Raw genomic sequence first — 26,465 nt, 5'->3', positions numbered from 1 at the left:
CTCCCCGCCTCCCCTCCCCCGCCCGTGGCCCAGGCCGCCCGAAACTCTCCAAACTTTTCTGCCTTTTGTGGACTGGATTTGTTTGCACTTCGCCATGTTCTTGCTTTCAGTTTGCTGCCTCGTGATGTTGGGGAGACCTTTCTGTCCAAGCAGGGCTTTGTTGGGGGGGCGGGGGGGAATGAGAAGAAGTATTTTTTTTTTGCGCTCTGATTGCCCCCTCCCCCTTCGGTGGTGTTTGTTTCTTCACCCTGGGAAGATGACTGTGTGGCTCTTTCTTTTCTCTCTCTCTCTTTTCCTTCCCTCTTCTGTGGCGTCTTGGGCTTTCCCGGGTTAACCCCTTGGCTGCCGCTGCCGGGGACTCAGGGACTGGGCTGCGCCCGACGCGCGGGGTAGAGAGTGGCTTGTCCTCCAGGTGTTGGACCTGAAAACCGGCGAGCGAGCGCGCGCGGAGCCCGAGGCCGTGGAGAGGCGCCTGGGCTTTCTCTTTCGGCCGCTTATTTATTTAGCTTTCTAGTGTTGATCACCGGCTCTTAGCCCTCCTCCCCCTTTGCCCTGGAAGGTCATGCTTGCCAGACTGGTCCCACTGCAAACTTGGGGCCTCTGGGCTTGCTCTCCTTTGGCCACCCCGCAGGGCCGCGAGCGTCGCGGGGTGGGGAGGCCCCTGCGGCCGGGGTTCTGGGTTTGTGGGCAGCCGGGATGGCCTCCTCCGAGCCGACTTGTATTTCTAGGGAATTTTGGTGCCTTGGAGCTTAGAGCGGGGTCTGCGCTTGCCAGCTCAGTGAGCCCTGGGGAAGGGGAGGCAGACACCAGGGTCTGCGGGCCCAAGGTGCAAAGGGGCAGCCCAGGGCGCCTCTCCTTCAAGGGAGTGGGCTGCTGACCGTGGGCCTCCCAACTTTGGAGGCCCTAGAGCCGCTCGGGGTGCCAGGCTCCTGGCCGCTTCCCGTAGGCTGTGTTGCCCACCACTGACATTTGTTAATAAGGCTCACCCCCTTCCCGGACTGGCCTATGCCCCCTGCCCTTGCCCTGAACCCCCTCCCCTCATCCGCTAAAAAGCCTGGATTGAAAATCTCTAGCCGCAGTCCGTAGCCATTTGTGCCCGGTTTTCCGGAATTGTCATTTGCACCTTCTCTGGTTTAGTCCCCCCCCCCCCCCCCTTATATACACACACAGTACTTTTGTTTTTTCTTTTTCGGTAACTGGAGATAGCTATTTGAAATAATGCACCCACTGTTTAACAGGCATGGATTCGATGCTAATGACCCTAGGGCTTGCCGGCCGGGAGTCGATCAGATCTACAAGTGTTTTTAAGCATTAAAATATTAACTATCAGGTTTGACTTGTTTCTTGGGCCCTGGCAAAAATGGTAAGGGCATGCTAGACCGATCATTTTTTTATGGCTAGGAAAGAGAAATAATTATTCCCCCTCCCCTGCACTCCGGCTTCTGCATGCTTGGGAAGCTGGGAGAGCGGCTCAGCCGACCTCTTCCTGCAGGGCCAGGCTTTCAGGCTGCAGGGGCCCGGCTGTGGGGGGAAGCCCAGCCCGGCTTGGTTGTATTTTTCTTGGGAGCTGGAGGGCAAGAGCTTGCTGCTCACAATCGGATGGTTTGTGTACTCGCGAACCCGACCAAGCAACATTCCAAAGTCACCATGAGAATGTCTTCCTCCCCTCCCCTCCCCCTACCATGGTATTATTTTAAAATACACTTGGCTATCTGAAAGGCCATCTGAATATTAAGCTCGGACGGCGGACTTGCTGGCTTTCTTGACTCTTTGCAAACTCCCTGGCTGTGAGGGCTGGCAGTCTCGCCATACTATCTCCAAAAACTTGAGCAGTGGTGTTGGGCTGTCATTAGGAGACAGGGAAATTGTTGGAGGCAAAGAAATGATTTCCTGGTGCGAAAGGGAAGGCTCCCAACCATCGGTCCCCTTTGTGGGCATTATATGAATAGACGGAGTCTAGTTCTGTTAATTGTGGACCTAGCGGGTGGCCTTGTGCTGTGACATCAGATTGAGTCTGAGAAGACATTTCTGAACTCAGTAGGCAGTTTTCAGTATTTGCATGTCAAACACCAACTGGCATCTGCGTGTGCACTGCCCCTTCCGCCTTCCTCTCTGTTACCTGGGTTAGATTTTGTGCTCCGAAATTAAAGTTATTTATTTAGGCCGGTTAGCGGAGCAATGGAAATGAGGACGAGAGGCTGTTGTGTGTCACTCCTGACGTCTTCCATCAGAGGGGCCAGCTTGCAATTCCAGATTTGATACAGCTGCCGGAGGAGTCTATAGGCGAGACAGCGGTCTTTTCATGCCTATCTGAAATTCTTAGTGCTTCATAGAGCGTGTTTGGGAGGGCAAGGTGTAAAGACAAATTAGCTGTATGCTTAATTCATATCCGACCCTCCTTGTTGGTGGTGTTTTGGCTACATTTTCTGTTGCCTATCAGGTACCTGTAAAGCAGCTGCATCCTTTGAAAAGCCAACTCTTTCGATCCCTGATTTCTGCATTTCTATTTAAGAATGTAAAGAAGTAAGGAGTATCAATGAATCAACTTATGATGAATAATACATTATCTCAAGAATAATGCTTTAATTGCCGAAGACGCTATAAAGCTTGATAGTAATAATTTTATTTTAAAACGACAAAGATTTCTGCATAACATTAATTTAGTCTTTGATACAGTAATAGGAACAGCTTTTTAAGAGACAGATTTGAATACAAAAACATTAAGGAGCGAGGTCTAGTTAAATAGATGGGAAGTGATAGAACTGCAAATATTAGAATTGTGGTAACATTTGTACTTTAAAGATAAGAATACTGTTACCATGTTAAAATGGATAGGAAAAAAGTAGTGTTACATTTTGCTTTCTTATTCCCTCCTGCCAAGCCAGAAGTGGGAATGTGGTGTGGTCGAAATTCTAGGTAGGTTTGAAATTGCTTTTCGATTGTTAGACTTCTTGCATCTTTTATCCGAAGTTACTTGCTTTTCCACGGAGCTGTTTGCTACTAGTTTGCACAAATAAATAAGCAGCATCTTGAATTCATTTTTGAACTTGGAATCGGGCATTTAAAGGAAACCAAGAGGGGCCTATTCACTGGGGTTCTGTGTAGCTGGCAACTTCTCTTTCTGCCTGCTGAAAAATGGATGTTTTCTCCTCATTCAAACAACATAATCCTTTCTAATACAAAAGAGCTAGACCTTGGAGTGTGAAGGGTTAATGGTGGTCCTTCCCTGTTGTCCTCCCACCCCCCACCTGCATCCCGGATTGTTTTGACAACACTTTTCAAAGTGTGACATTCCAAGCCCCTACATAACAATGTAATATTACTGTAATTACACAGGTCATTACATTTTAAATAGAGAACAATAAAATGCTTATCACCCTGAAAAAAGAACAGGTGGTCTTGCCCTTCTTCGGTATTTATGCTAATTGTTTTTCATCTCCGTCCGAAATATTTATGGGGAACATGTTTAGATTTCAATCTGCCTGCCACAGTATTAATTCTGTGCTAATCTTTATAGGTTGGGGTTTAATGTCTGCAGTATGGATTATGGGTTCAACACTCACCCAGTAAGTCATATATTAATGATTATAAATTTAATATGCCAGCGCTTTGCCGTTTGTTGAATTTAAAGCTTTCTGAAACCCCAGAAACAAAACTATTCAGCAGCCGGGAGCCTAAAGTGCTTCTTTGGAAGAAGTGTTTTTGGAAACTTGACGGCTAACGGGATGTAGCTTTCACGGATGCCCCCTATCTGACTGAGAAAAGATTTAGAGGCAGACAATCCCGGATCTTGCTGAGGAGTTTTGCACGTTGATTTGAATTTTCCTGATGCGGATTTCACTTGGAGTCCCCGCTGGAAGCTGGTCAGCTTTCTGTTTCTTAGCAAGCTGTGAAAAAGTTCCAGGAAGGTGTCCGCGTGTTGGCAGATCAAGAAGGCTGTTCTGTGAGCAGCGCAAAAAATACTTGCTTTAGAAAACTCTCGCATTTTAATAGTTGTACCAGAGGCTATTCCTTTAAAGGTGACAGTACACGTCGTTCCAGGTTTTGAATGCCCCTCTCCATCCCATGAGGTGCCCGTGTGCCTGCAAAATGTGCTGGAATTCTGGGCTGGGAAATCCTGCTGCCACTTCCTCACACAAGCACCCCGGGCCAGCCAGGAGGTACCCAGGAAGATGGCACATTTTGTCAGATGCTTCACAGGAGGGGCCCCCGAATCCCATTAAAAATGCACTGGAGAGAAAGGACAGCTGCAAATTTTTGTGCGGACGCGTGTTTCTGGACCGTGACTAAAACTCCCGAGGACCTTTCCCCCAGCTGTCTGGAAGTTATGTGGAAGTTGGTTTATTGGCAGTTAAGTATGAGACAACCTGGATTTAGCAAAGGCTCTCTCTTGCACAGGAAGTAGATGACATTATACTGGGGGAAGGGATGAGACTGCAGGCCAGGAGTGATTTACTTGTTTTTTTTGTGTTTTTTTTTTTAAACCATAGACTTGCCAAATAAATAAGCACTTTCCAAGGAAGTAGGTTGTAAGCTTTTTAGTCTTGGTAAGTGGAATTAGATAATATCTTGAACCGCATTTATAACTGTTTAGAGGTGACACAGTACAGAAGTTTTGAGAAGGCGGGGTGTGGGGGGTCAATCAGATTCTGGAGGCTTTTATTTTCGCAGGGGGGTGTGATGGGGGGGGTCCCGAGTTTCTTCTGGGAGTGAGTATTGGCAACCGTGTAAGTAAATCTTCAGCTCTGACTTATAATTGAGCACATTTGTGAAGGAAATGGTTAATTTTACAACCAAAGGCAAACTTGCACCTCGACAGGTCTGCTGAAAGAAATGTGCCCCAGTCCTTTGCTGGCAAGCGCCACCGGGTCATAAATCCACAGGCTTTATTTACAGCCCATAACACTTATGAATGTTAAGATATTTGACGCCACGTTGGCCTTATAATATTCAAGGTCCGCAGACATTGGCAGTAGCTCAAATTTCTCTCACTAATTATAAGCAATGAGATGGGGGGGGTGGCGAGGGAAAGCCCATCGCCAATGCTGCCCTCCCCCCTCCTGTGACCCCCACCCCTGCAATCTGAGCTGACTGAGGCCGACACCCCCTCCTTTGGCAGCTGACTTGTAGTTTTCCTCTAGGCTATTGTTATACACATTTATAAAGAGCACTTTCAGGCATGGAAATTCAGTGGGGGGCTCTGCACAAATGCCTTTTTCAAAAGCAAAGTTGCTCTAGGTGTTTGCATCTTTTTCCTTCTGGTTTCTCCCTTTTTCCTTTTTTTTTTTTTTTTTAAGTCTATGTTGCCTCTATAGTGCATATTCCCCAGAATACTTACAGAAACCGAATAGGGGAGACTGCTCTGTAATTTATATGATGTTCCACCGAGCTGGAAGGGAAAATACACACATTGCATAGTGCACTGGTTAACGGGAGGGTTTGAAAAAAAAGTGGGGGAGAGGAGAGTCGATTTAAGGACATTAATAGATGAGAAGAAACAATGCAGGTTTATGTTGGGGCTGGGAAGGAAAGCCTCGCATTTGGGAAAGGTACACAGAAATGTAGCCCAGGGAGGCAGAATAGATGCTGGACTAAGATTAGAAAAGTAGAAGATGGGGCACAGATTTGGGCTTGGGGAATGGCTTGAAGGAAGCGGGATTCGAAGTTTCTTTTTTAAAAATATATTTTATTGATTTTTTACAGAGAGGAAGGGTGAGGGATAGAGAGTTAGAAACATCGATGAGAGAGAAACATCCATCAGCTGCCTCCTGCACACCCCCAACTGGGGATGTGCCCGCAACCAAGGTACATGCCCTTGACCAGAATCGAACCTGGGACCCTTCAGTCCGCAGACCGACGCTCTATCCTCTGAGCCAAACCAGTTAGGGCTCGAAGTTTCTTAGGAGAGGTGCGAGTACCATGCGGGATGGGGGGGCAGTGGGGGGGGGCGGTGCTTGCTGTTTCAAACTAGATCTCTTGCTCAGCTGAGACTGGTTCCAATCCACTCCTCACCCAAAGTGAGGATGTGGCAACAGATAGGTTTCATATCAGTTATTGTGATCTGGGGGTGGGGCATTTGTGGTCCAAACCCCGGTGTGAGGCCTCCAAGGCCAATTATTTTGCCGATTTTAATTTGTTTTTTAAAAGTGGGCTGTTTGTGTGTGTTGCAAGCTGACCACATGCTAAAGGGGAATGGGGTCCTGAGGTGTGTGGGAAACGGTTGAGGGCGGGCTGTTGGTTCCATCTTTTCTGGCCGGATCCTTCTCTCTATCCAACCCCAACTTACAGACCCAGGCTGAAAGGTTTTATTTGCTAATCAATGGAATGCAGAAACTTACTAGCCCTCAGGGACAGATATGAATCCCTTAACAGCTCATTACAAAGATGGGGCTGTGGGATCTTTGAACGGGTTATCAGTCCTGGTGTTCTTAGGTTTTCCCAGGATAGCTTTTCCTTCCTTAGGCACATCTGATTTCTGGCTGGTAATTCAGCCCGTTATACTTTATTCTTTTTCTTTTGTTTCTTTCTTCTTCTTTTTTTTGTCGTGAAGTAGCCCCAAACGGTTCGGTCTACAGAGGGAAGGAATGGGTATTAGTGGGATCAGCTCCGAAGGAGTTAAAATTGCTCACTAAAGTTTGGCATCATGAAAATAAATTTGAGGCCTGGTAGGCATTAGCAGGGCACAGCACATTTACAGAGCTTAATTAGTACGAACTGTAATTGTTCATGGCCTGCCAGAAGAAGTAATGTTCAGGAAAAGTGGAGTCCTTCTCTTGCAGTCTCCAGTTTGAAACCGATAAATCACTTGCATATTTGTGTAGTGATTCAAATGGAGCTAAGACCTCTCCCATCCCAACATGTGGTAAATTGTAAAGTCAATGAATTGCAGATGTAGGCTACAGTGAGATTCTCTAAGAAAATGCAGAATGAATGGGAAAGAAGTGATGCTATAAATATTTACTGAGAAGATAACTAGGTTCCTGCGTGCTGGGCCAATTATGATGTACTAAATATATTAGTAAAATGCTTAAAAAATCGGGAGGATTTGTGTGGGTCTTGGGGTGGGGTTGGTTTGTTTTAGAAAGTGAAATAAAAGGCACTATGTTATTGTCGTGTCAGTTTTATTAAGCCTGAATCACAATGGCATACCCAGGGAAGGACACATGAAACCCACATTAATGCAAATTAATTCGTTATGAGTTGCAGCGCTGTGACTGCTAAGTGGAGTAATGATGGGGGCATCATTTAAAGAGTGTTCGTGAAGCTAGCAACTTTCTGTGAAAATGCTGTGTGAGGAACATGGCTCAGCACGTGAGCCTGGGTGCTTTGGTGGGCTAGAAATGTGTTTTGTTCAGAAGCAGGAAAGTTGATTCACTTTATACCTTCCCCCCTCCAGCCCCCAAGCAGTTTAAGAACTTTGTTTTAATGTGTAAAGAAAATCAGCTAGTTTTTCCTCAAAAATCAACCCAGAAATGCCGATCACCATCCCCAAAGTTCAACTTCAACATTTCTTTTTTATTTTCTTTTTCAATTTTGCAAGAGATTGTAGCACAAAGTGGAAAAAAACGAACGTGTAGCATCCCCCCATAGACCTATAGATGTAACTTTCTTGAAGCAATTTTTTCCTTTTTTTTTTTTTCTTCTTACAGGATTTTGGTCTCAGGCAATGTTGCAAGTCAATACTTCTTTCCCCAAATGTGAGTAGGTGGATGTGTGTGGAAGCTGTAAAAGTTAATGATCGCTCTCTGACTCATAGCTGATGGTTTCAGGTTGAGGAAAAAGAAAAGAAAAAAAAATTAATGAGGGTAAATAGACATTTGGTGGAACATGGGAGACAGTGGGAGAGGTTGTTCTGTCTGAAGGCCTGCGTTTTGTTGCAGCAGGATTTCTGGAGAATGCCAGGAAGTGGAAAGGGGGTGCCTTTGTTTAAGTTGTTGTTTTAGGATGGAGTAAGTGTTCAGTGGCTGGATCTTTGCAGGAATGCTGAAGCCCACGTAGCTACCAGTCAGAGCTGGTTTTGCCTCCCCAAGGGGAAGTCAGAGGCCCCCTGGACACTTTTTAAAAGGGCAGGCAGGAGCCCAGAGTCCTGGCCAGAAGTTCACTTCCCATTAAATGTAAGAGGCTCCCCACAGAGGGGTGCTGTGCTGTTCCTGACCTGAAAATGACTGATGATGTAAGAAAAAGCCTTAGATATTATTATTATCATCATTATTTTAAAAAACGGCTCTGTCTTTTACGCGAATGGCATGGGAATTAAACTTCAAGTGGCTGATGATGGTAGCTACAGGGTAAATAAAAAGGAAGGAAAGTGGACCAAAAGACCTCCAAAACCAAAACTTTGCAGGAAATGAATCTGGATTTATTATTATTTTTTTTTAATAAAATAGAAAGCCAAGTGATTCATGAAGCTGAACATAAAGCAAATGCCCCACCTCATCCCCATTTAGTGGAATGAACAGGCATCAAAAAGGAATCTTCACCACATTGGAAGTTTACCTGGAGCTGGAAAAACCAACATAGGGTTTTGATTTTTTTTTTAGTCACCTTTGAGGTTGTAAAAAGCCCATTCCTCTCCTCTCTGACGGCTTGTATCTGAGACATCACGTTTAGGGCCAGTAGTGGTGATGAGGAATAAAATGAGAGAAATCAAGAGATGCTAATCATCAGGGGAGCAGTTAACCGGAAGATGTTGGTTTTCCAGTTGCTGGCGAATCGGGCACCCCCGTGCTGGGCACAGCCACCTCTTCCTGGCGCTTCCTCAGGACAAGTGAGGGCCAGGTCACCCTCGGGTGTGAGAATGCGTGGGTGGGCTTGGCCGCTGTAAACATACACACCGGAAGGGGAGGTCTATTTTGTGAGAGTTTTACAGGAAGGAATTAATTGGAAAGTACCTTGGAGTGCTCATTTGGTGGCACCCCTGGGAGGGAGGCACCCCGTTGAGGGCCTGCTGCATGCCCAGGGTACAACAGCCACAGTGGCTGGGAGAGGAAGTGACGTCAGTGCTGCAGGTGACCAATAGCAGGGCGGTCCCAAGAGTCGAGGATTGTGGGAACCTGGTTCTTAAACCCAGATAAGCCTTAGAGAGCCCTGTGTCTTGTCCTGGATCTTGCAACCTCCCCATCTCTTCCAAAAAAAAAAAAAAAAAGCAGAGAGCCAACCATCTCTTGTTCTCTCCTGCCTTACAGCTTTTTACAGAGATATAAATGCAGGCATGTTGCAGTTTAGAATGCCAAGGTTTTACAGAGTCCTTGTATTTTATCTTTGTCTTAAAAAGCTAGACCATAACGAACAAGGCATCTGTGTGTTTTACAGGGAAGGAAAAAGCAGTTTGAAACGTGTTTTAGAAAGGGGACCGTTGGGGAAAAGAGGGGCTGGAAGCCCAAAGGGGAACCAAGAAAATGGTGAAGCCTTCGTCGCTGTAGCTGGAGGAAGTCGAGCTCAAAATCCCTCCAACACCGTGGTTACTGGCTGGGAGGGAATATGCATGGAGCTTGTGCTGTGGGTAATGATGAGCTGGTCCAGGTTATACTGTGTGTCTGGACACCTGAGGAGGGAAGTGACATTGCTTGGGGGTGCTAGGATGGTGTGTGCGTGAAGGTTAAATTAACTTTGTCCTACCAGAGTCGTCAGGACGGGCAGCTGCACCTTGACTGTTTTAATTGCAGCTTTCTCTCTGGGTTGCATTGTTGTTTGGGTGGTGATGAACGCCAGGATTAAGACTGGAACCCGACAAGTGAAAATTGAATTTGGATTAGCCACAGTTTCATTAATGTATTCATAGGGCTGTGATTATATGAAATTTTGTTTCCACGACCCTGTACTTAGTTATCAGGTGTCCATTCAATTTTAATTGACAATATAAGATTCCTGTGGTTACCCTGAGTACAGATTGCCTAGGGCTCCGCAGGGTCTGTGGGAAGCAAAGCTTGGACAAGTTTCCATTAAGCTCTGAATCAGGCCGTTGGAAAAGAGGAGAAGAAAACCCGCTGAAAAGGGGGGGACACGTTGTTAGTGTTGCCTTCTCTACTTAGAAGGAGAACACCCCCTCTCCGACAAGAGCTGCTCTCCAGCCAAGAATTCCAAACTCGCAGAGCAACCTGTCTCGTGCACAAAAGTTGTTTTTAACAAAAGTTGTTTTAGCACGACGCAGCATTGTCACAGTAATTAGTGCAATCTCCGCTTACTGACTGGCAGTTTTCACAAAAAAGGACGGCGGAGGAGGGGGGGCAAGGGGGTGGGGGAGCGGGGCAAAGGGTGCAAATTCATCCTTCTTTTGCAGCAATCCACTTTGGATGACCTGCTTCTGAGTCTGTGTGGGGGCTGTGTGCATTGGGGGGGCATATCTTCACTTGCTCAGCATTCATCCTGGCTTGTTTCAGGGAGTGTGGTTCATTACTCTGCCTTGACAGGTGAGAAAATGCTTTTGTTGGGTCCACCTTTCCTGTGCCCCCTTTTAACTTTGATTAATATTGTGTTCTGGGACAAGCAGACTCTTAATAGATCCAGGCAGTATTTTTGTTTATTGGTGACAGATAAAATGCTCTCAGAACCAAAAATGGGAACTTACAGCCTTATGTCATGGGCAATATAGCTTTAGACTGTTTTTTAAAATGTGATTGCTGCTGTGTTGTGTTTATTTTGAGTTGGTTCAGAAGTTCTTATGTGAAACCCCCTTCCCATTCCCCCTCCTCCTGTTATTTATGGACTGAATAATTTTTTTTTGGCAGGGAGGAAGATTTAAACGAATTGGGTCTAGAACCCTTGCAGGCTAGGTTACATGTGGCTGTACAGAGTGTTCCGATAATGGTAATGGTAATAGTAGCAGTGGTAGCGATAGTATGTTATAATCACACCGATCCCTGTTTGGAAACACCACCAGGCCTATTGCTGTGAGGCGGGGATGGGCAGCAATTTCGTAGGACCATCCGATTCTTCACCATTTGTGTGTAAATGGCAAATTGAAATGCATTTTCAGATATTGCTGAGATTCTGTAGAGATTGTTGTAGTGTTTATGAAGGAAATCAGGTGGTGTTTGTTTTCCCAATTGGTAGGGTTCCAAGATTAACAGGTGCTATTTGGGAAAGAAAGAATTTGGTGAAGAATCGTGGTATTCCTTTCTCTGTGGGGATGCACACTTTGATGGGGAAACGGTAGGGTTTCCGAGGGGAAGACCCGGGAGAGACGACAGGACTTTCCTGTGCAGGGTCTAGGTCAGTGGTCGGCAAACTGCGGCTCCTTGAGTGTGGCTCTTCCACAAAATACCACGTGCGGGCGCGCACGTACAGTGCGATTGAAACTTTGTGGCCACACTCAAGGGGCCAAAGAGCCGCATGTGGCTCGCGAGCCGCAGTTTGCCGACCACTGGTCTAGGTGAACATTCACTCACGGGCCACCAAGTGGTCTTCCTTCAGAAAACTTGGTGGCTGTTTGACGGTGGTTGGCTCCCTCTCTGGGGAAGTGGGGATACCTAGAGTGCGGGCTCTCCGGAGCTGTCCTGGGCCACATAGCTTAGTCATTGTGGAAGAATGTGCTATAGGAGACCTGGGGTGGCCCCTGAATTCTGCCTGACACATTTGTTTTCCCCAAAATAGACTTGAGTTTGCAAGGAGTTAGAGCCCAGTCATTAGCACCGTGGGGGCTTGTCTACCTGTGGCGGTCTTGTGGCTTCTCATAACCCTTTCTCTCCCACGCTCTGCCTCTGGCCTACATGTTGCAATTCTGATGACCTGTGCAGCACAGTTAATTTTTCTGCAGCATCCTGCTCAGCACACTGGCTTCTTATGTCTAAATGGGCGTCCGTCCCTTCCCTTTTCATGTTACTGATTCTCACTCCTGGCCCCCTCCCCCCACTTCCTTTTTGCTTATTGAATAGGGCTCTTTTTTTTTTTTAAATTTACCTTAGATTATTATGATCATCTTATCCATAGCAACAAATAAGATACACGGGTCTCGATTGAATGCCAATGCTGCAGTTCAATCTAGGAAGGTTTGTCTGCTATTCATAAACTGCTTAAGATGTTTCCTTGTAGTTTGTGACATAAGCAGAACGCTTTGATTTGGTTTCTTTCTACAGCTCCATTTTCAGTCCGGGAGCACACATTACTCTGCGTACAAAACGATTGAACACCAGATTGCAATTCAGGTAGGAAATGCAACAGATCCTGAAGCTTGAATTGTCAAATGTGTAGGTCTCTTGTGTCTTTCATTCTCTACCCCTTCCCTCAACCTAGATGATGATGATGATGATGATGATGATGTTGGCAATGACGATGATGGTGATGGTAGTGATGATGGTGGTGGTGATGACGATGGTGGTGATGGCGGTGGTGGTGGTGGTTGATTGGGGGAGGTAGGAAGTAAAGAATAAACAAGAGCAGAAGATGTGCTGCTGAAATGATTTGAAGATATGGGAAGAAAGAGAAGCCTGTGTTTTTGTGTGAAGAGTCTCTTGTTCAGGCATAATGGGCACACAGACCCCAGCTCGGCTACTGTGTTTTGCTTAGGGAGGGGTCTTAAACTGGGAGTAAAAAGAGGCGACAGAAAGTGACCGGGAAGAGTGGAGGGGGGAGATGGGAGAGGAGGCTGTGTGACAGCCAGAGAGTTGTTCCGGTGGATCAAAATCATGTTAAGTGGTGCTAAGAATATCACTTTTGACCTGATTGTCCTGAAATGTTGATTTCTCCTGGGCCTGTTGATATATGACACTAACAGTGCTGGAAGGGAAAGGCGACAGATCCCAGCTTCTGATGAGTGTCCTGTTTCCTGCTCACGTAGTACTTCCATTCTCTTAAATCCAAAGGCTAAACAAATCATGAACTAATATAGACTCCGAGCTGAACTGATGCCAGCAGAATGCGGTTGTGGAGCGAGAGCAGACTAATACGATTTTCGTCTGTCTGTCTGGCCTGGCCTGGCCTGGCTTTGCCAGGATGGATGGGCCTCCTGGTGTAACTGATGGGGCTGAACCTCCTTGGGTCTTCTGACTTAACCCTTTGAAGGAGGCTTTGACACCAGTCGTTGTTGTGTGCAAGTCTGGCACTGGGGTCTTCTCTTCTCAGAAGTCGCTGTCGGTGGGTTGAATGATTTACTTGTCCCAGCGTTCCCTGCCTTGTAGTTACCCTTGCCGATAACTTGGGGGGGTACGGGCATGGAGTCTCCCGGAACTCCAGCTGCATGATTTGTGCACCATACCACCAGGGGAAACTATGACTCAGCAGGCATTTTTATTTGGTGGATCCCTAATATTTTTGTACCCATTTCAAGGTGACGGTAACTGATTTTAAAAATATTTCTATGACTTCTGAAGTTGTGCTGGCTGATCTGTGTGTGTATTTGAGGGGAAAGTGTGACCTTGGTTTTACCCTCCCAACCCCCCAAATATTTTCAGGACTGGTGTCTTTAGTTGGGCCTCCAGTTGTTCTTGCTGGCACACGTCTGGTGGACCCTTGTCCCTCTTGATTAATGGCACAGTGAGTCTTGCTCCCAGAAGCTGGTGTAGACTCGGGGTTTGGTTAGAGAACATGCCCAAACCCGGACTCCCAATGAATGGAGGGCTGAGCAGTGTCCTGGGGCCTATGACATCTTGGGGAGTGCTGGAAGAGCCTGTTGCCCGGGGTGTGGGAATTGTGGAGACTGAATAGCGTAGTGATCCCTATCTTGGTGTGGAAAGGCTGGCTGGGGCCATGGCACTGGGAGACCAGCCGAGACCAGACCAGCTGTTGTGTCTTTACACCCCGCTGAAGCGGCCCTTGTTAGGCCGGGCAGCTCGTCTTTTCTCCAAACCACCTGGCACGGCGCGGGCCATGGGAAGCCCTTTCTCAGGAGGAAGATGGAGTAAATTACAGAGCTCATTGTTTGGAGGACTGAAACCATCACTATTCCTCCATGAACAGGTAGTATTGTTCTGCCCTGCTTCTGTTTGCCGAGGCTGGATGCCCATGTGGGCAAACAGAGAGACGTTTTATCAGATGCCCAGCACCGCATGCTCTCAGTGTCGTGTCCCTCCCCCCCACCCTGCCGGACCAGGACCAGGCCACGCCAAATGGCAGCTAGCTGTAATTCTAGTTGGATCATCAAAGAATAAATGGGGGGGGGGGGAAGAAAAGACAAAAGAAGCAAAGGGGAAAAAAGAGGAAACCTCAGACACACAAAAATGGTTCCCAAGGCCCATGGCGGCTCAACCATGAGGTGGGGTGGGAGGAGAGGGTGGCATTGAGTTGGTGAGCAGGAGAGCAGCCGTGTCCCCTTGCTCTGGTCTCTAGGATAAGGCTTAAATGCAACGTGCGATGGTCAGGGCCGAATTTTCTTTCCTGGAAACTTAAACTGGTTTAGCCTTAATAAATACTGTATTTCAGTATGAGCTGAGCTTGTTGCTCTCCTAAGCTATATCCTAAAATAACCTCGCGTAGTATGATACCGTGTACCACATGAGGTTCATCCCCCTTCCCCTCCCCTTGCCATCCCTCCTGTAATCTCAGGGCTTGGCCAAGTTCACCGTTTATATGAATGGACGCTGAGTGATTCTGTAGACAGAATCATGTTCTTGTCAAAGGTATGGACACAATATCAATGGCTGTGTTGGGATCTTCCCCCACTTTTGACAACCTCCTGACTCCTCTCAGTTTTGAAAAGACAAAAGTAACAAAAATGATTCTCTCTAAACGGTTAGCACAAATGTATATGGAATGAAAATTTAACCACTGAACTACATCTTTTTTTTAGACGTAGTTATTTGACTATTGACTTTTTAAAAGTTCTATTGAAGTGCAGAACTCAGATCTTTAATGGAGAGAGGATGAACTTTTACCCACATCAGTATAGTATAGAATGGGTTTCGGATACTTGTTCTGTAAAGGGCCAGATAGTGAGTATTTTAGGCTTCGTGGGCCATACAATCTCTATGGCAACTACTCAGCCCAAAAATAGTACCTGAAGGCATAGCTGTGACTGTGTCTCAATGAAACTTTATAAAATCCGACAGTGGCTGGATGTGGCTCAGGGACTGTAGTTTGCTTTCCCTGGTAAAGAATATTAGCAACTTCCCAGAAGTCTCTTGTTCTCTTCCCAGTCATCCTTCCCGGGCCTCCAGTAAAAATCCTCACCAAGGAATAGTTTTAGCTATCCTCATGGATGAGTTTTGCCTGGCCTTTAGCTTCTTAGAAATGGAGTTGTACAGAATATACTGTCTCATGCCTGGCCCCACTCAGCACCATGCCTGTGTGTAGCAATAATTTGCTTTTTTACGGCTGCATAGCATTCCACGTCGGAATGGGGCACATTGCATGTAGTTTTTCTGCGTTGTTGGATATTTGCTTCCAAAGTTCTGCTGTTAGGAATAAGCCCCTCGTCACACTCTCCCCACAGCTGTTCATACACAGGAGTCGACTTGGAGAGGCACAGGGCAGTGTGTGTGCTTAGGTTCACATTGACCTTTCGACAGACTTTGACACTGGATTTCAAGTGTTATCATGGAGATGCTCTGCATGGCGGTTGTTAGGTATGTGAGTGATATTTATGAGGAGGAGCAGTAAGATAAGATTCCTTTGCCCAGAGTCCAGTACAGGCCCCTGCACGTAGTGGTTTGGCCCCGCCTCAGCTTCTAGGAGCTCCTCCCATCCTCTCCATTAACCTGGGGGAGGTTTATCGGGGGGGGAGGTTTAGCGGGTTGCGGGGCAGAGGTGGGCCCACACTGCAGATTGCTCCGAGGGAGGCCCTGCAAGCGATTAGGATCCATGTTTAGGCACTTCTGTTGCCTCCCTGAGGAGAGCTCTCCCAACACTCTTCCACTCATCATTATTCCAACCCCAAGAGCAGGGTTGTAAGCAAGGTCAAGACCCACAGATGTTTCCCTTGGTTTTCAGAAGGGCTACTTCAGGACCAATTAAGCCTTTGTTTTAAGAGTATTTTGGCCGATGGTTGATGTTTTAACACCAAGTCAGATGTGATTTAGGAAAAAAAATACTCCGCACGCAGGAAAAACAAACCAAGTAGACCTTTCTTGGTTGTTTTTCTTTTAAGATGTGAAATGGCTTGTGTGTGTGTGTGTGTGTGTGTGTGTGTATGCATGCTGCACGCACATGCTTGTGTGTGCGCAAAGACAACTAGGAGAGGATCCAGAAGAAATGGACCATTTTATTTGTTTAGACAGCTGAGCGGTGGAGACCTTGCTGTGGGTGTTGTCTTCCCTCTTGTCCTCAGGCTTGCAAGTTCCCATCTGAGCTGCACCAGGGCATCCCCCTCCTGCTTGGTCTTAGAGCTCCTCTGCCATGATTCAGGAAGGCCTGAGGGCCCTCTTCCAGGGCCTGGGTGCTTTGTGGAGCCCGAGAGAGAAGGATAGAACTGGAGAGCGTCCTTGCGCCCTTTTGGCCCCTTATTCCTGGATGTGAACTTGACGTGTAGTTTTGTCTGTGTCTTAAGATTCCCAAGGTGCTATGGCTTGGAGTCCATCTCTTAGACCAAGTAGACCCTTGGCACTTGTGATCAAAGTATCCAGAGATGAGTAGTAGTGGATGTGAGCAGAATGTTTGCGAGGGCTCCTGGCTTTACTCCAGTTCACGTTTCTGGTGTAGTGTCTTGTGTTCAAGCACATCCTCATACGTTCCCTGGCCTTTCAATTTTCACGAGGATTTGCTCTCTCATCTGAGGAGCAAATTTAGGCTAAGTAGGAGAACTCCCAGAGGCAGATTCCGTTCTTGGTATAATCACTTCTGACTTTTCCTTTAGACCCATTGCCACGCCTGTTTGTGAGGTTTCATCTCCATTTCCCACTAAGAATGAAGTATGGTATGTGTGTGTGTGTGTGTGTGTGTGCGCGCGTGCCTGCGCCATTTCACTAGGGTAGTTGGATAAAGCCCATGGATGCCAATGGACTAATTCGAAAGGTTCATTCACTTGTTACAGTGTTGCTTTAGTCTATCTAATTTAAGTCCAAACCTCAGAATGCTCATTCATTCATTCAAAAATATTTATTGTGCATCTACTGTGTGCCTGGGGAATTCATCAATGAGCAAAACAGACAAAAGCCGCTTGCTGTCTCCCAGTGATGTTTTAGATATGGGTTTCTAAGCACCCCACTCCCCTTGGTCTCTGATTGAGTGGGTTTCAAGCGCAGTCAGGGGGTTGCCTTTTTAATCAGGGTTCTGATTTTCAGCCTATGAAAATTTGAGACTTGCTGCCCTAGAGTCTCCTGAAATCTATCAATTAGTCCTTTATTGAATGCTCAGTCATTTTCACTTGCTGAATAAAAATTGAGGGCTGGCTGATATTTGATTGGGATAACTTTTTCTCATTGAGAAACTAGACTGCCCTTAGGTTCCCATGAGCTTTTGAGGCCTTTCCTTCTCCTTTGGGAGGTGAAGAGAGTCAGACACTTTGCAAGGCTCGGGAAGAGGCCTTCCGTTGTTTATGGAGAGTAGCTTGGACAACAATGAGCTTGGCCTTCGGTGTCAGAGGCAGTAACAGTGGTTGAGAGTAATAGCAGCTATTGCTTATTGAGTTCTCCCTGTGCACTGGCTGTTAAGTGCTATATGTGAATTATTTATTGATTCTTTATAATAACATGGAAGGAAACTGAAAAGGTGTCGTTACACTTTTACCATCATTATTCCATTTTGTAAACGAGGAAACAGAGTCACAGATACTCAAGGTATTTTACCTGCGATCAAGGAATTGGGAATCAAACCCCAGTAGTCAGACTGGGGAGAGACTGTGCCTTACAGCCTCCTGCTAACCACTGTCTGCTCAAAATGATGTGCGAGAGGATCCAGGGTTTCCTAAAGCAGTGGCCGCCAACCAGCTCGCTGGGCTGTATGCACAGGAATCACCTGGAGTTGCTAAAAATTAGAGAACCTGGGTTTCACTCCTTAGAGAGTCCCATTCAATGGACTAGGGCAGTGTTTCATAAACCTGAGCAAGCATGGCCTGGAGGGCGCCTGGAGGGTTCCTTAAGTTACAGATTGTGGCCCCACCCCCAGAGTTTCAGGTTCTGTAGGTTGTAGATCTGGGGTGGGTCCTGACATTGGCAGCTTAAACAAGTTTTCTTTGACGTCCATGTCCCTTATCTGGCGACAGCATGTGAGAACCGCTGGACTAGGTAGGGCTGCACATTACAATCCCGTGGAGAGCATGAAAACCAGTGCCTAGGCCCAGGCTCTGCTCCCGCCCACCTGGATTGGGATCTTTGGGGGGTGGGGACTGGGCATCCCTCTTTCTAAAAAGCTTCCCAGGTGATTTTACTGTGTATAGGGGCGAAGAGCAGCGGTCTAGGGGATCTTGGGCTCTGGCCCCCACTTTGGGTGAATGTGATGCACGGGGTCTCCTTGGAGAAGAAGGGTTGGACAAGTCCTTTGTTTGCTTGTTTTAGCTTGACTGTCTTTCCTTGAGGGAAAAAGTCTGGTTATGTTCAGAGTTCTAAAGGATGTCTGTTCAATGTCAGGAGCCTCTAGTTCAGTGGTTCTCAACCTTCCTAATGCTGCGACCCTTTAATACAGTTCCTCATGTTGTGGTGACCCCCAACCATAAAATTATTTTCGTTGCTACTTCATAACTGTAATTTTGCTACTGGTATGAATCGTCATGTAAATATCTGATATGCAGGATGTATTTTCATTGTTACAAATTGAACATAATTAAAGCATAGCGATTAATCGCAAAAACAATATGTAATTATATATGTGTTTTCCTATGGTCTTAGGCGACCCCTGTGAAAGGGTCGTTCGACCCCCAAAGGGGTCACGACCCACAGGTTGAGAACCGCTCTTCTAGTTTGAGAACATTGCATTACTAGGTGAGCAGTGATGCTCACTGTGCCCTGAGTGAGAACCAGTGAGAGAAGGTGGGCATCTGCTGTCACACCCAAGGGACTACGGAGCCTGACGCTCAGGCCAGGCAGCCGACTGCTGCTCAGCGGCCAGGTCACGCCACAATGCAGGTTTGGGTGTAGCAGTGGCAGAGTGGGGCCTGAGATTCTGCATTTCTAACACTCCCCAGGGGTGCTGATGCTGCCAAGAGATAGAGCAAAGGCGGAGTCCATTTAAAAAAAATATTTTCATTGATTTCAGAGAGGAAGGGAGAGGAAGAGAGAGAGAGAAACATTGATCGGCTGCCTCCTACACTCCCCCTACTGGGGATTGAGTCCACAACCCTGGCATGTGCCCTGATGGGGAATCGAACTGTGACTTCCTGGTTCAGAGGTCGGCGCTCACCCACTGAGCCACAGCAGCCAGGCTCAAGTCCGTTTTGAAAGGCACGGAAACTGAGCTGCAAAGAGGCGAATTGGTTTGTCCGAGGTCTCCCAGCTTGGTGGAAACACGGCCAAGGCCAGAATCCAGGAGTCCGACTTGGCTTTATGTCTCCTTTCAGGGAGAAGTTGTCATCTTGTCTACTAAGCCCATAGGAGTTGCATTACATTGGCCAGAGAAAAGAGAACAATTTGGTTTTGCTGTTTTAACTTCTATCGTTGTTTTAACTTCTATCTGTTCTAATTGTGTTTGTGTGAGTTGAGGTATTTGCATCTGTTCCTTCTCCACCGTGGTAAGGCACGTGGGGCCTCGCCTGCATGGTCTGTGAGAGGGCTGGTGGGGATGCAGAGAATGTCTGGTGGTCCTGGCTAGACACCCGGAAAGAATGGAAACAACTGTTCTGTCAGCCACATGTGTCCCCCTTATGGCCACTGCGCGTGCTGGAGAGGCCTGACCTGGGGCAGTCAGCTGGGGTGTTTGATTTTTAAAAAAAATATATTTTTATTGATTTTAGAGAGGAAGGGAGAGGGAGAGAGAGATAGAAACATCAATGATGAGAGGGAATTGATTGGCTGGCTGCCTCCAGCACGTCCCCTACTGAGGATCGAGCCCGCAACCGGGGCATATGCCCTTGGCCAGAATCGAACCCGGGACCCTTCAGACTGCAGGCTGACGCTCTGTCCACTGAGCCAAACCGGCTAGGGCTGGGGGTATTTTCTTTGTAGCTCTACTTTATAAGTTATGCTTGATCACATTCACTTTTTCTGAAGTCGCTGAGGATCAGGGGGCCATTTAGCTCAGCACAGAAATGTCTGACGGGGTTGGTTGTGGCTGACGTTGGCAGGCTTATCCAGCTTAGCACTTCATTTGCTTCTGGACCTGGGTTTGGTTGCATGGTATCAACTCCTGATCAAACCAGATAAGTGGTTGCAAATTGTTTTTCTAACGGTTTACCTTGAAATCCCAGCAAACTCTTCAATTACACAGAAATGATAGCTGGCCATTATTTTTTTCTTTTTCCTAAAAAAATATTTTTATTGATTTCAGAGAGGAAGGGAGAGGGAGAGAGAGATAGAAACATCAATGATGAGAATCATTGATTGGCTGCCTCCTGCACGCCCATGCCCCCTACTGGGGATTGAGCCCACAACCTGGGCATGTGTCTTTGTCTGGAATGGAACCCGGGACCCTTCAGTCCGCAGTCCATCCACGGAGCCGAACCAGCTAGGGCAGCCGACCCTTATTTCTGAGGGTTCCACCAAAACCACTGGGTGCTGGCAGTGTATTTAATATTTAAAGAACAATAGATTGAAATAGAAAAAAATGTATAAAGCTTAAAAGTAGGTACCTTTGCTATACAGGGGCAGGCAAAAGTAAGTTTACAGTTGTGAGTATGGAAGATAGAGGGGATTCTTGTATTTGTTATTAATTATTGAATTATTATTTGTATTACAACTGTAAACTTACTTTTGCCACTGCTGGATATCTCTGTATCTTTAACATGTTATAAAAAGAAACATGAGAGTCAGATAAACATTTGTGGACTCGCTGAAGCATCTTTGCAGAATCCTTGGTTTTGTTAGGGATATGCAGCTGGAGAAACACTTGGTTCTGCCGGAAGCTGCTAGACTGCAAATGGGCATGTCTTCGCCTAGTACTGGGGTCTGGATGAGGTGGGATGGCTTAGTGCGGCGTGTCTCAGCCTCAGTGCTACTGGCAGTTTGGGCTGGTGATGCTTGGTTTCACAGGGAACCGTTCCGTGCATTGTAGAATGTTTGTCTATCCTGTCCATGCCACCAGCACCCAACTAAAATGTGACCACCAATCGTGTTCGCTGAGGGTCCACATTGGCCCTGGTGGAGAACAACTGGCTTAGCACAGCCATTTAAAGTGTGTGCCTTGCTGTGGAGGCTGTAGTACATCACCTTTGGATTTTATTAATTTATTTATTTTCAAATATATTTTTATTGATTTCAGAGAGGAAGGGAGAGGGATAGAGAGCTAGAAAATCAATGATGGGAGAGCATCACTGATCATCTGCCTCCTGCACACCCCCTACTGGGATCGAGTCCGCAACCGGGCATGTGCCCTTGACCGGAATTGAACCCGGGACCCTTCAGTCCACAGGCTGGTGCTCTATCCACTGAGCCAAACCAGATAGTGCTACCTTTGTATTTTAAAGGGTCAGGTACAAGAGGAAGTGGGGGGTTCGGCTTGTGCTTCTGGAGCCAGATTACCTGGGTTTGGGTCCCAGTTCTGCCATGCCTCAGTTTCCTAATCTTATGAAACGGGTGAATGGTAGTACCTGTTCCCAGAAGGTGGTTGGGAGTTTAAATGAGGTGGTATGTCATGGGGTGGGCAGTGCAATGGCACACACAGGGTGCTTGATAAATAAATGCAAGCCCCTGCTTTCACCCTTGAGTACTATGTGAAGCACTTGCTCGTAGAAGATGCCTTATCCCGACATGCATTGTATATTTTTTATTTCCTGTCAAGAACATCACAGATGATAAATTTGATAACCTGGACCATCTTTGCTGGCGTAACAAAGATTTATGACTCCTGTTGGTTGCTGTTTGCATTTCTCTCATGTCACTTAAAAAATTGTGCCTGGTCCTTGCAACATTTGACTAGAATATAAGCTCTTCTGAGATTCTATCTTACTCATCTTTTATATAGCACTGTGTAGGAATGCCTAGGACACAGTAGGTGTACAACCAGGGGCGTGAGTGTGTTCACATAATACACACTGTGGGCAGAAATGGGAACAGAGTGTATAACTGAGATGGAGTTGGGTGTGTATTAGAGTTGGCTTTTGCATTTTTCTCAGAATAGCCCCTTTCATAACATGAGAGGCCAAAAATAATAATAATAATTTTTTTTTTTTTGGTGTTTAACCAAATACTTTGAGATAGACCTTCAGTCTCTTTGTTAACTTGATGTTCTTTCCCAGATATGTCATATTTTAATTTTGGCTCTCCTTCAGTGCATGAATTTGCACCCTATTTTAATGACTGTGGCATCACTCAAACCATGGTGTTGGACTGGTTTGTCTATAATAATAAAACCGTAATATGCTAATTAGACCGGACAGCTGAATGACCTTCTGGACGTCCTTCTGGACGATCTTCCAGACGAAGCCAGGGCTGCGAGGGCCGAGGCAAGCCACAGTGGCTGTGAGGGCCGAGCCCCTTGCACGAATTTCGTGCATCGGGCCTGTAGTATTTATATGATTGTCTTTTAGTTTTCAAAATGTTTGGAGGTTAGTTGTTTTTTTAAAGCAACAATAACTTAAAAAAAAAACACATGACAAGTTGTGTTACCCATTGGATCATAACATTTTCTCAAACTTTGACCGTTGTCATTAATTCCTGCAAAGGACTTCCAAAAATTAAACAAATGTTATACTACATGTGGGTGGATGAGCCTACACAAGCAAGTTCATTCCTTTCTGTTCCCACACCTGTGCCTCCCTGCATTTTGAGGTTGAGATGAGAACCAGAATAAATGGCTTTGCTTGAGAATCGGAAATTGTCCAAGGCTTGATAATGGATGAGCGTGTGCTGGTAGCCCGTCCGAGTGGGGCTAGAGGATTCTTTCCACAAGGGCTTTGGTGCGGCTGCTCTGTGGGGAAGATAGTCTTGTGTCAATAGTTTTTAAGTTGATTCAGTAAGCATTGTTGATGATTGAAATTGAAGAATTGTGAAGACAATTCATCTTGAGGAACAGAGAGCATCGAGTGTGAGCCGGGCTGCTGGGAGCCGACATTGACATACGGGCCGTCATCAAACTAATTGTTGTTTGAATTACCTGTTATGATCCGATGACAAATCTGCCTTGCTCCTGCCACTGGAGCAGAAAATGTAGCTTGAATTGGCGTGATGTTAGCAAGTGTAAACTGTACTTCAACAAGATGGATAAACCCAATTATGGGGCAGACCTGTAGAGAGAAAATCCATTTAAATCTCGTAATGTTAAGCAGAGCTGTGTTTAATTCATTTGGACCAATTTGGGAATGATGTATGAGTGTTGGTGGACATTAGTCAAAGGGGGGACCACTTGGGGGAAAGGATGCGCCTGTGCTGCAAGCCACCCCGGGAGGCAGCTGGGGTGTCGCCTCGGCAGCCTGCGCTAATGGCTGGGAAGGGCAGAAATGACAAAACGATGGACTGACTGCCGTTGGGCGAGCAGCGCTGTGTAAACGAACCAATAAGGAAAACATATGAAGCAGAAATGAGACGAGGTGTTTTTCCTAAATGCTATTGACAGTCTAAAATAGAAAGGAAATTTGAGGTGCCTGTTCCGTGTTTCCAGCCCCTGATACCCTTATGGGTTGTTCAAGCCTTGTGACAGGAGGCCTGGGAAATGGTCTTTATTTTTGCTTAACGATGATTTAAGAGAGAGAGAGAGAGAGAGAGAGAGAGGGAGGAAAGGGACAGTTAAATTTAAATCGATCAGCTTGGGGTCTTTGATTCTCTATTGGAAAGCAGCTAAGAGGGGATTATTATTCTGAAACATGTATATGATTCATATTTGGAAGCTTGGAAGGTCTTGTGTTTTTAATAAAATTTTTAATTTTTTAAAATATATATATTTTTATTGATTCCAGAGAGGGAGGGTGAGGGAGAGAGAGATAGAAACACCAATGATGAGAGAGAAGCATTGATTGGCTGCCTCCTGCATGCCCCCTGCTGGGGACCGAGCTCACAACCTGGGCATGTGCTCTTGACCGGAATCAAACCCGGGGACCCTTTGGTCCGCAGGCCAATGCTCTATCCACTGAGCCAAAAACTGGCCAGGGCAAAAAAAAATTTTTTTTGTTTCTATTTTTTTTCTTTCTCTTTTTAATAGCTATTGAGTGGTGACTCAGCTTTGCATGTTGTAGGCACTCAGTATATACTGACTAGGTGAATGAAAACATTGAACTTTAGAGAGGTAACTTTCAGGGCTAAATACTGGTGTTTCCCACACTTCAAAGTCCTTAAGTGTAAGTGCCTTGTATCCGTTCACCAGTAGTTTTCAGTCCCCAAATTTTATTTTATGTAAAGATCATTTTACTTTTTGCCTTTGCCTCTCTAGTGTTGGGTTTGCTAAGGAAGTTCTTAGAAGACTATTAACTTCCTTTTATTTTGGGAGGAGCCGATCAAGTGCCCCAGTTAGTAGTTATTTAGTCTTTTCCTTTCTGGTTTGGGGGCTTGCTTTTATTTTGTGGCATGGACTGGACTTGGAGACTTTGCCTGTTGAAAGGAGAATTGAAAAGGCTGGAGTGCAGGAGGAGCTTGGCCGTGGACCGCCATGACATTCCTGGGTGTGCACTCTTCCCCCAGCGCCCAGAAACCTCACCATTGGGACTGCTGGGTGTCAGTGAAGGTCAGAGCCCTGAGAGCTTTTCTGTGATTGGGGTACAGTTCATTGGATGGGGTGCACTTAGTGTCCATTCCAGGCACACCTTTTCTCCCAGAGGCAAATTGGGTTGGAGTTTACTTTCTGGCTTTTCCCAACTTTCAACTCAGTTGAAGAATCAGTAAGGGGATGATGATAAAAAAAAACCTAACATTTGCAATAATGGGTCAACACTGAATTCTGAGAATCTGAGTGTTCCAGTCTAGTTTACCAGCAGAATCCAGGTAGAACACACTTTGAGGTCATTTAAACGACCATCTCCAGCAAAACCCACCTGCACAGTTAGCCCTCAATTTGATCTTGCCAGACGGTAGACCTCCAAGTCAATTGAGAACAAGGAATGTGATTAAATGGATTTGGAGGAAACATGGAGACGTGCTTCTGAACCTGAAGGTCTCTGTGTTGGGGGAGGGCAGGCACATCCCTTGCATTCCCTGAGTTTTCTGGGGTTCTGTCTAGTTTGGCTTGAAAGCAGTGGTCAGATATATACTCCTGAGGGGCAGTGTAGACGGTGTGAGTGGGTCAGGCAGTGAATAAGGGGGTTTCTGGAGACCAGACTCTTAAGGAAAAGAAAGTGTCCATTTTGTGGGTACAAAGGCCTGTGTGTGCCAGGGGTTCATCTTTTCAAGGCCTCGAGGGGTGTTTCCTTGATTAGTTTGTTGCTTTCTGGGTTACAGCAGAGCTTTACATTCCATCTTGTAGAAATGTGTGCAAGGAGGAATTTTTTGTTCTTTTGATTAGGACCTAAGACTTAGGAATTCTTAAAATATGACACAGAAATGAAATAGTGAGGTAATTACTCTTTAGCTTAGAATTTTCTGTGGAATTAAAAACTTGAGAGTTCAGGAGGTAGCAAGTTCTAGATCAGGGCTTTATTGACATAGGGAATCTGTAAGACTCAGTTCAGGAGTGTTTTGGGAGTCACAGCATTCTGAATTTGGTTCTTGTCCTTAATATCAGAAATGAGCCTGGTCGTGTGGCTCATGGTTGAGCAACGACCTATGAACCAGGAGGTCTCGGTTCAATTCCTAGTCAGGGCACATGCCCTGGTTGTGGGCTGGATCCCCAGTAGGGGGCGTGCTGGAGGCAGCTGATCAATGATTCTCTCTCATTGATGTTTCTCTCTCCCTCTTCCTTCCTCTCTGAAATCAATAAAAAGAAAAAAAAGTCAGAAATGAACCTCCCTGTTTTCCTCCTCCCGGTCTTTAGTCACTCAGTTTTCGTTCTGGGGTCCAGCAGCTTTCGTGTCTTCATCATTGTTGAAGAAACCAAGACTTTCCCTGTTAATTGAAAAAAACTCACTGAACCAGTGTACACCAACATTTTTCTTGAAAGGGAACTTAAAGGAAGTTTTGAAATTGCCCCTCAGCCAACAGACGTGTTTACCAAACCGCCGGCTTTATGCACTTTATTTTGTTTTGTGTTTTTAAAAAAAACTTGTCACTGATGTCACAGTTTCGTTGTGGTGAGTGAAAGCAGATGACACGTCTCCCCACAGAAGAGCGGCTTCATGAAGCCATTTGTATCTGAAGAAGGGGCACTCGGCTTCAATTCTCGGGTGAGGGAAAGGGCTGAATTCTGTGGCGTAGGCCTCTTCCTTTGGAAGAAAGGTGCCCCCACCCCCAATAAGTTGTGTTTTGCTTGGGTGGTTTTTCAGGTGGGTTTAATTTCCCAGTTTATCCCTATTAGAAAATAATAAATGCTGATGTACATTGCCCCACAAATGTGCTACTCTTGGCATGATTTGGCCACTTTATAATAATTTAGGAAAAGGACCAAGATTTTATTTTTAATTTTTTTTTGTAGATTGGGTTGAGTACCCT

General features: G+C 46.1%; 1 protein-coding gene across 14 annotated transcripts in view; it reads left to right on the top strand.

Moving 5' to 3' along the window:
* The first annotated feature begins 11,894 nt into the window (after positions 1–11,894).
* TCF7L2 (transcription factor 7-like 2 (T-cell specific, HMG-box)) overlaps positions 11,895–26,465 on the top strand; it is a 186,705-nt gene continuing 172,134 nt past the window's right edge. For all 14 annotated transcript variants that reach the window (XM_014546385.1, XM_014546384.1, XM_014546378.1 and 11 more), the window contains exons 1-2: positions 11,895–11,987; positions 12,075–12,143. In XM_014546385.1, coding sequence (XP_014401871.1) covers positions 11,910–11,987; positions 12,075–12,143 — 147 coding nt within the window. In that variant the 5' untranslated portion in view covers positions 11,895–11,909. The remainder of the gene's footprint in view (positions 11,988–12,074; positions 12,144–26,465) is intronic.

This window comes from Myotis brandtii, unplaced genomic scaffold, assembly GCF_000412655.1.
Source record: "Myotis brandtii unplaced genomic scaffold, ASM41265v1 scaffold441, whole genome shotgun sequence".
Classification (NCBI taxonomy): Eukaryota; Metazoa; Chordata; class Mammalia; order Chiroptera; family Vespertilionidae; genus Myotis; species Myotis brandtii.
Note: the sequence above shows the minus strand (reverse complement) of the source record. Positions and strands in the feature narration are given on the sequence as shown.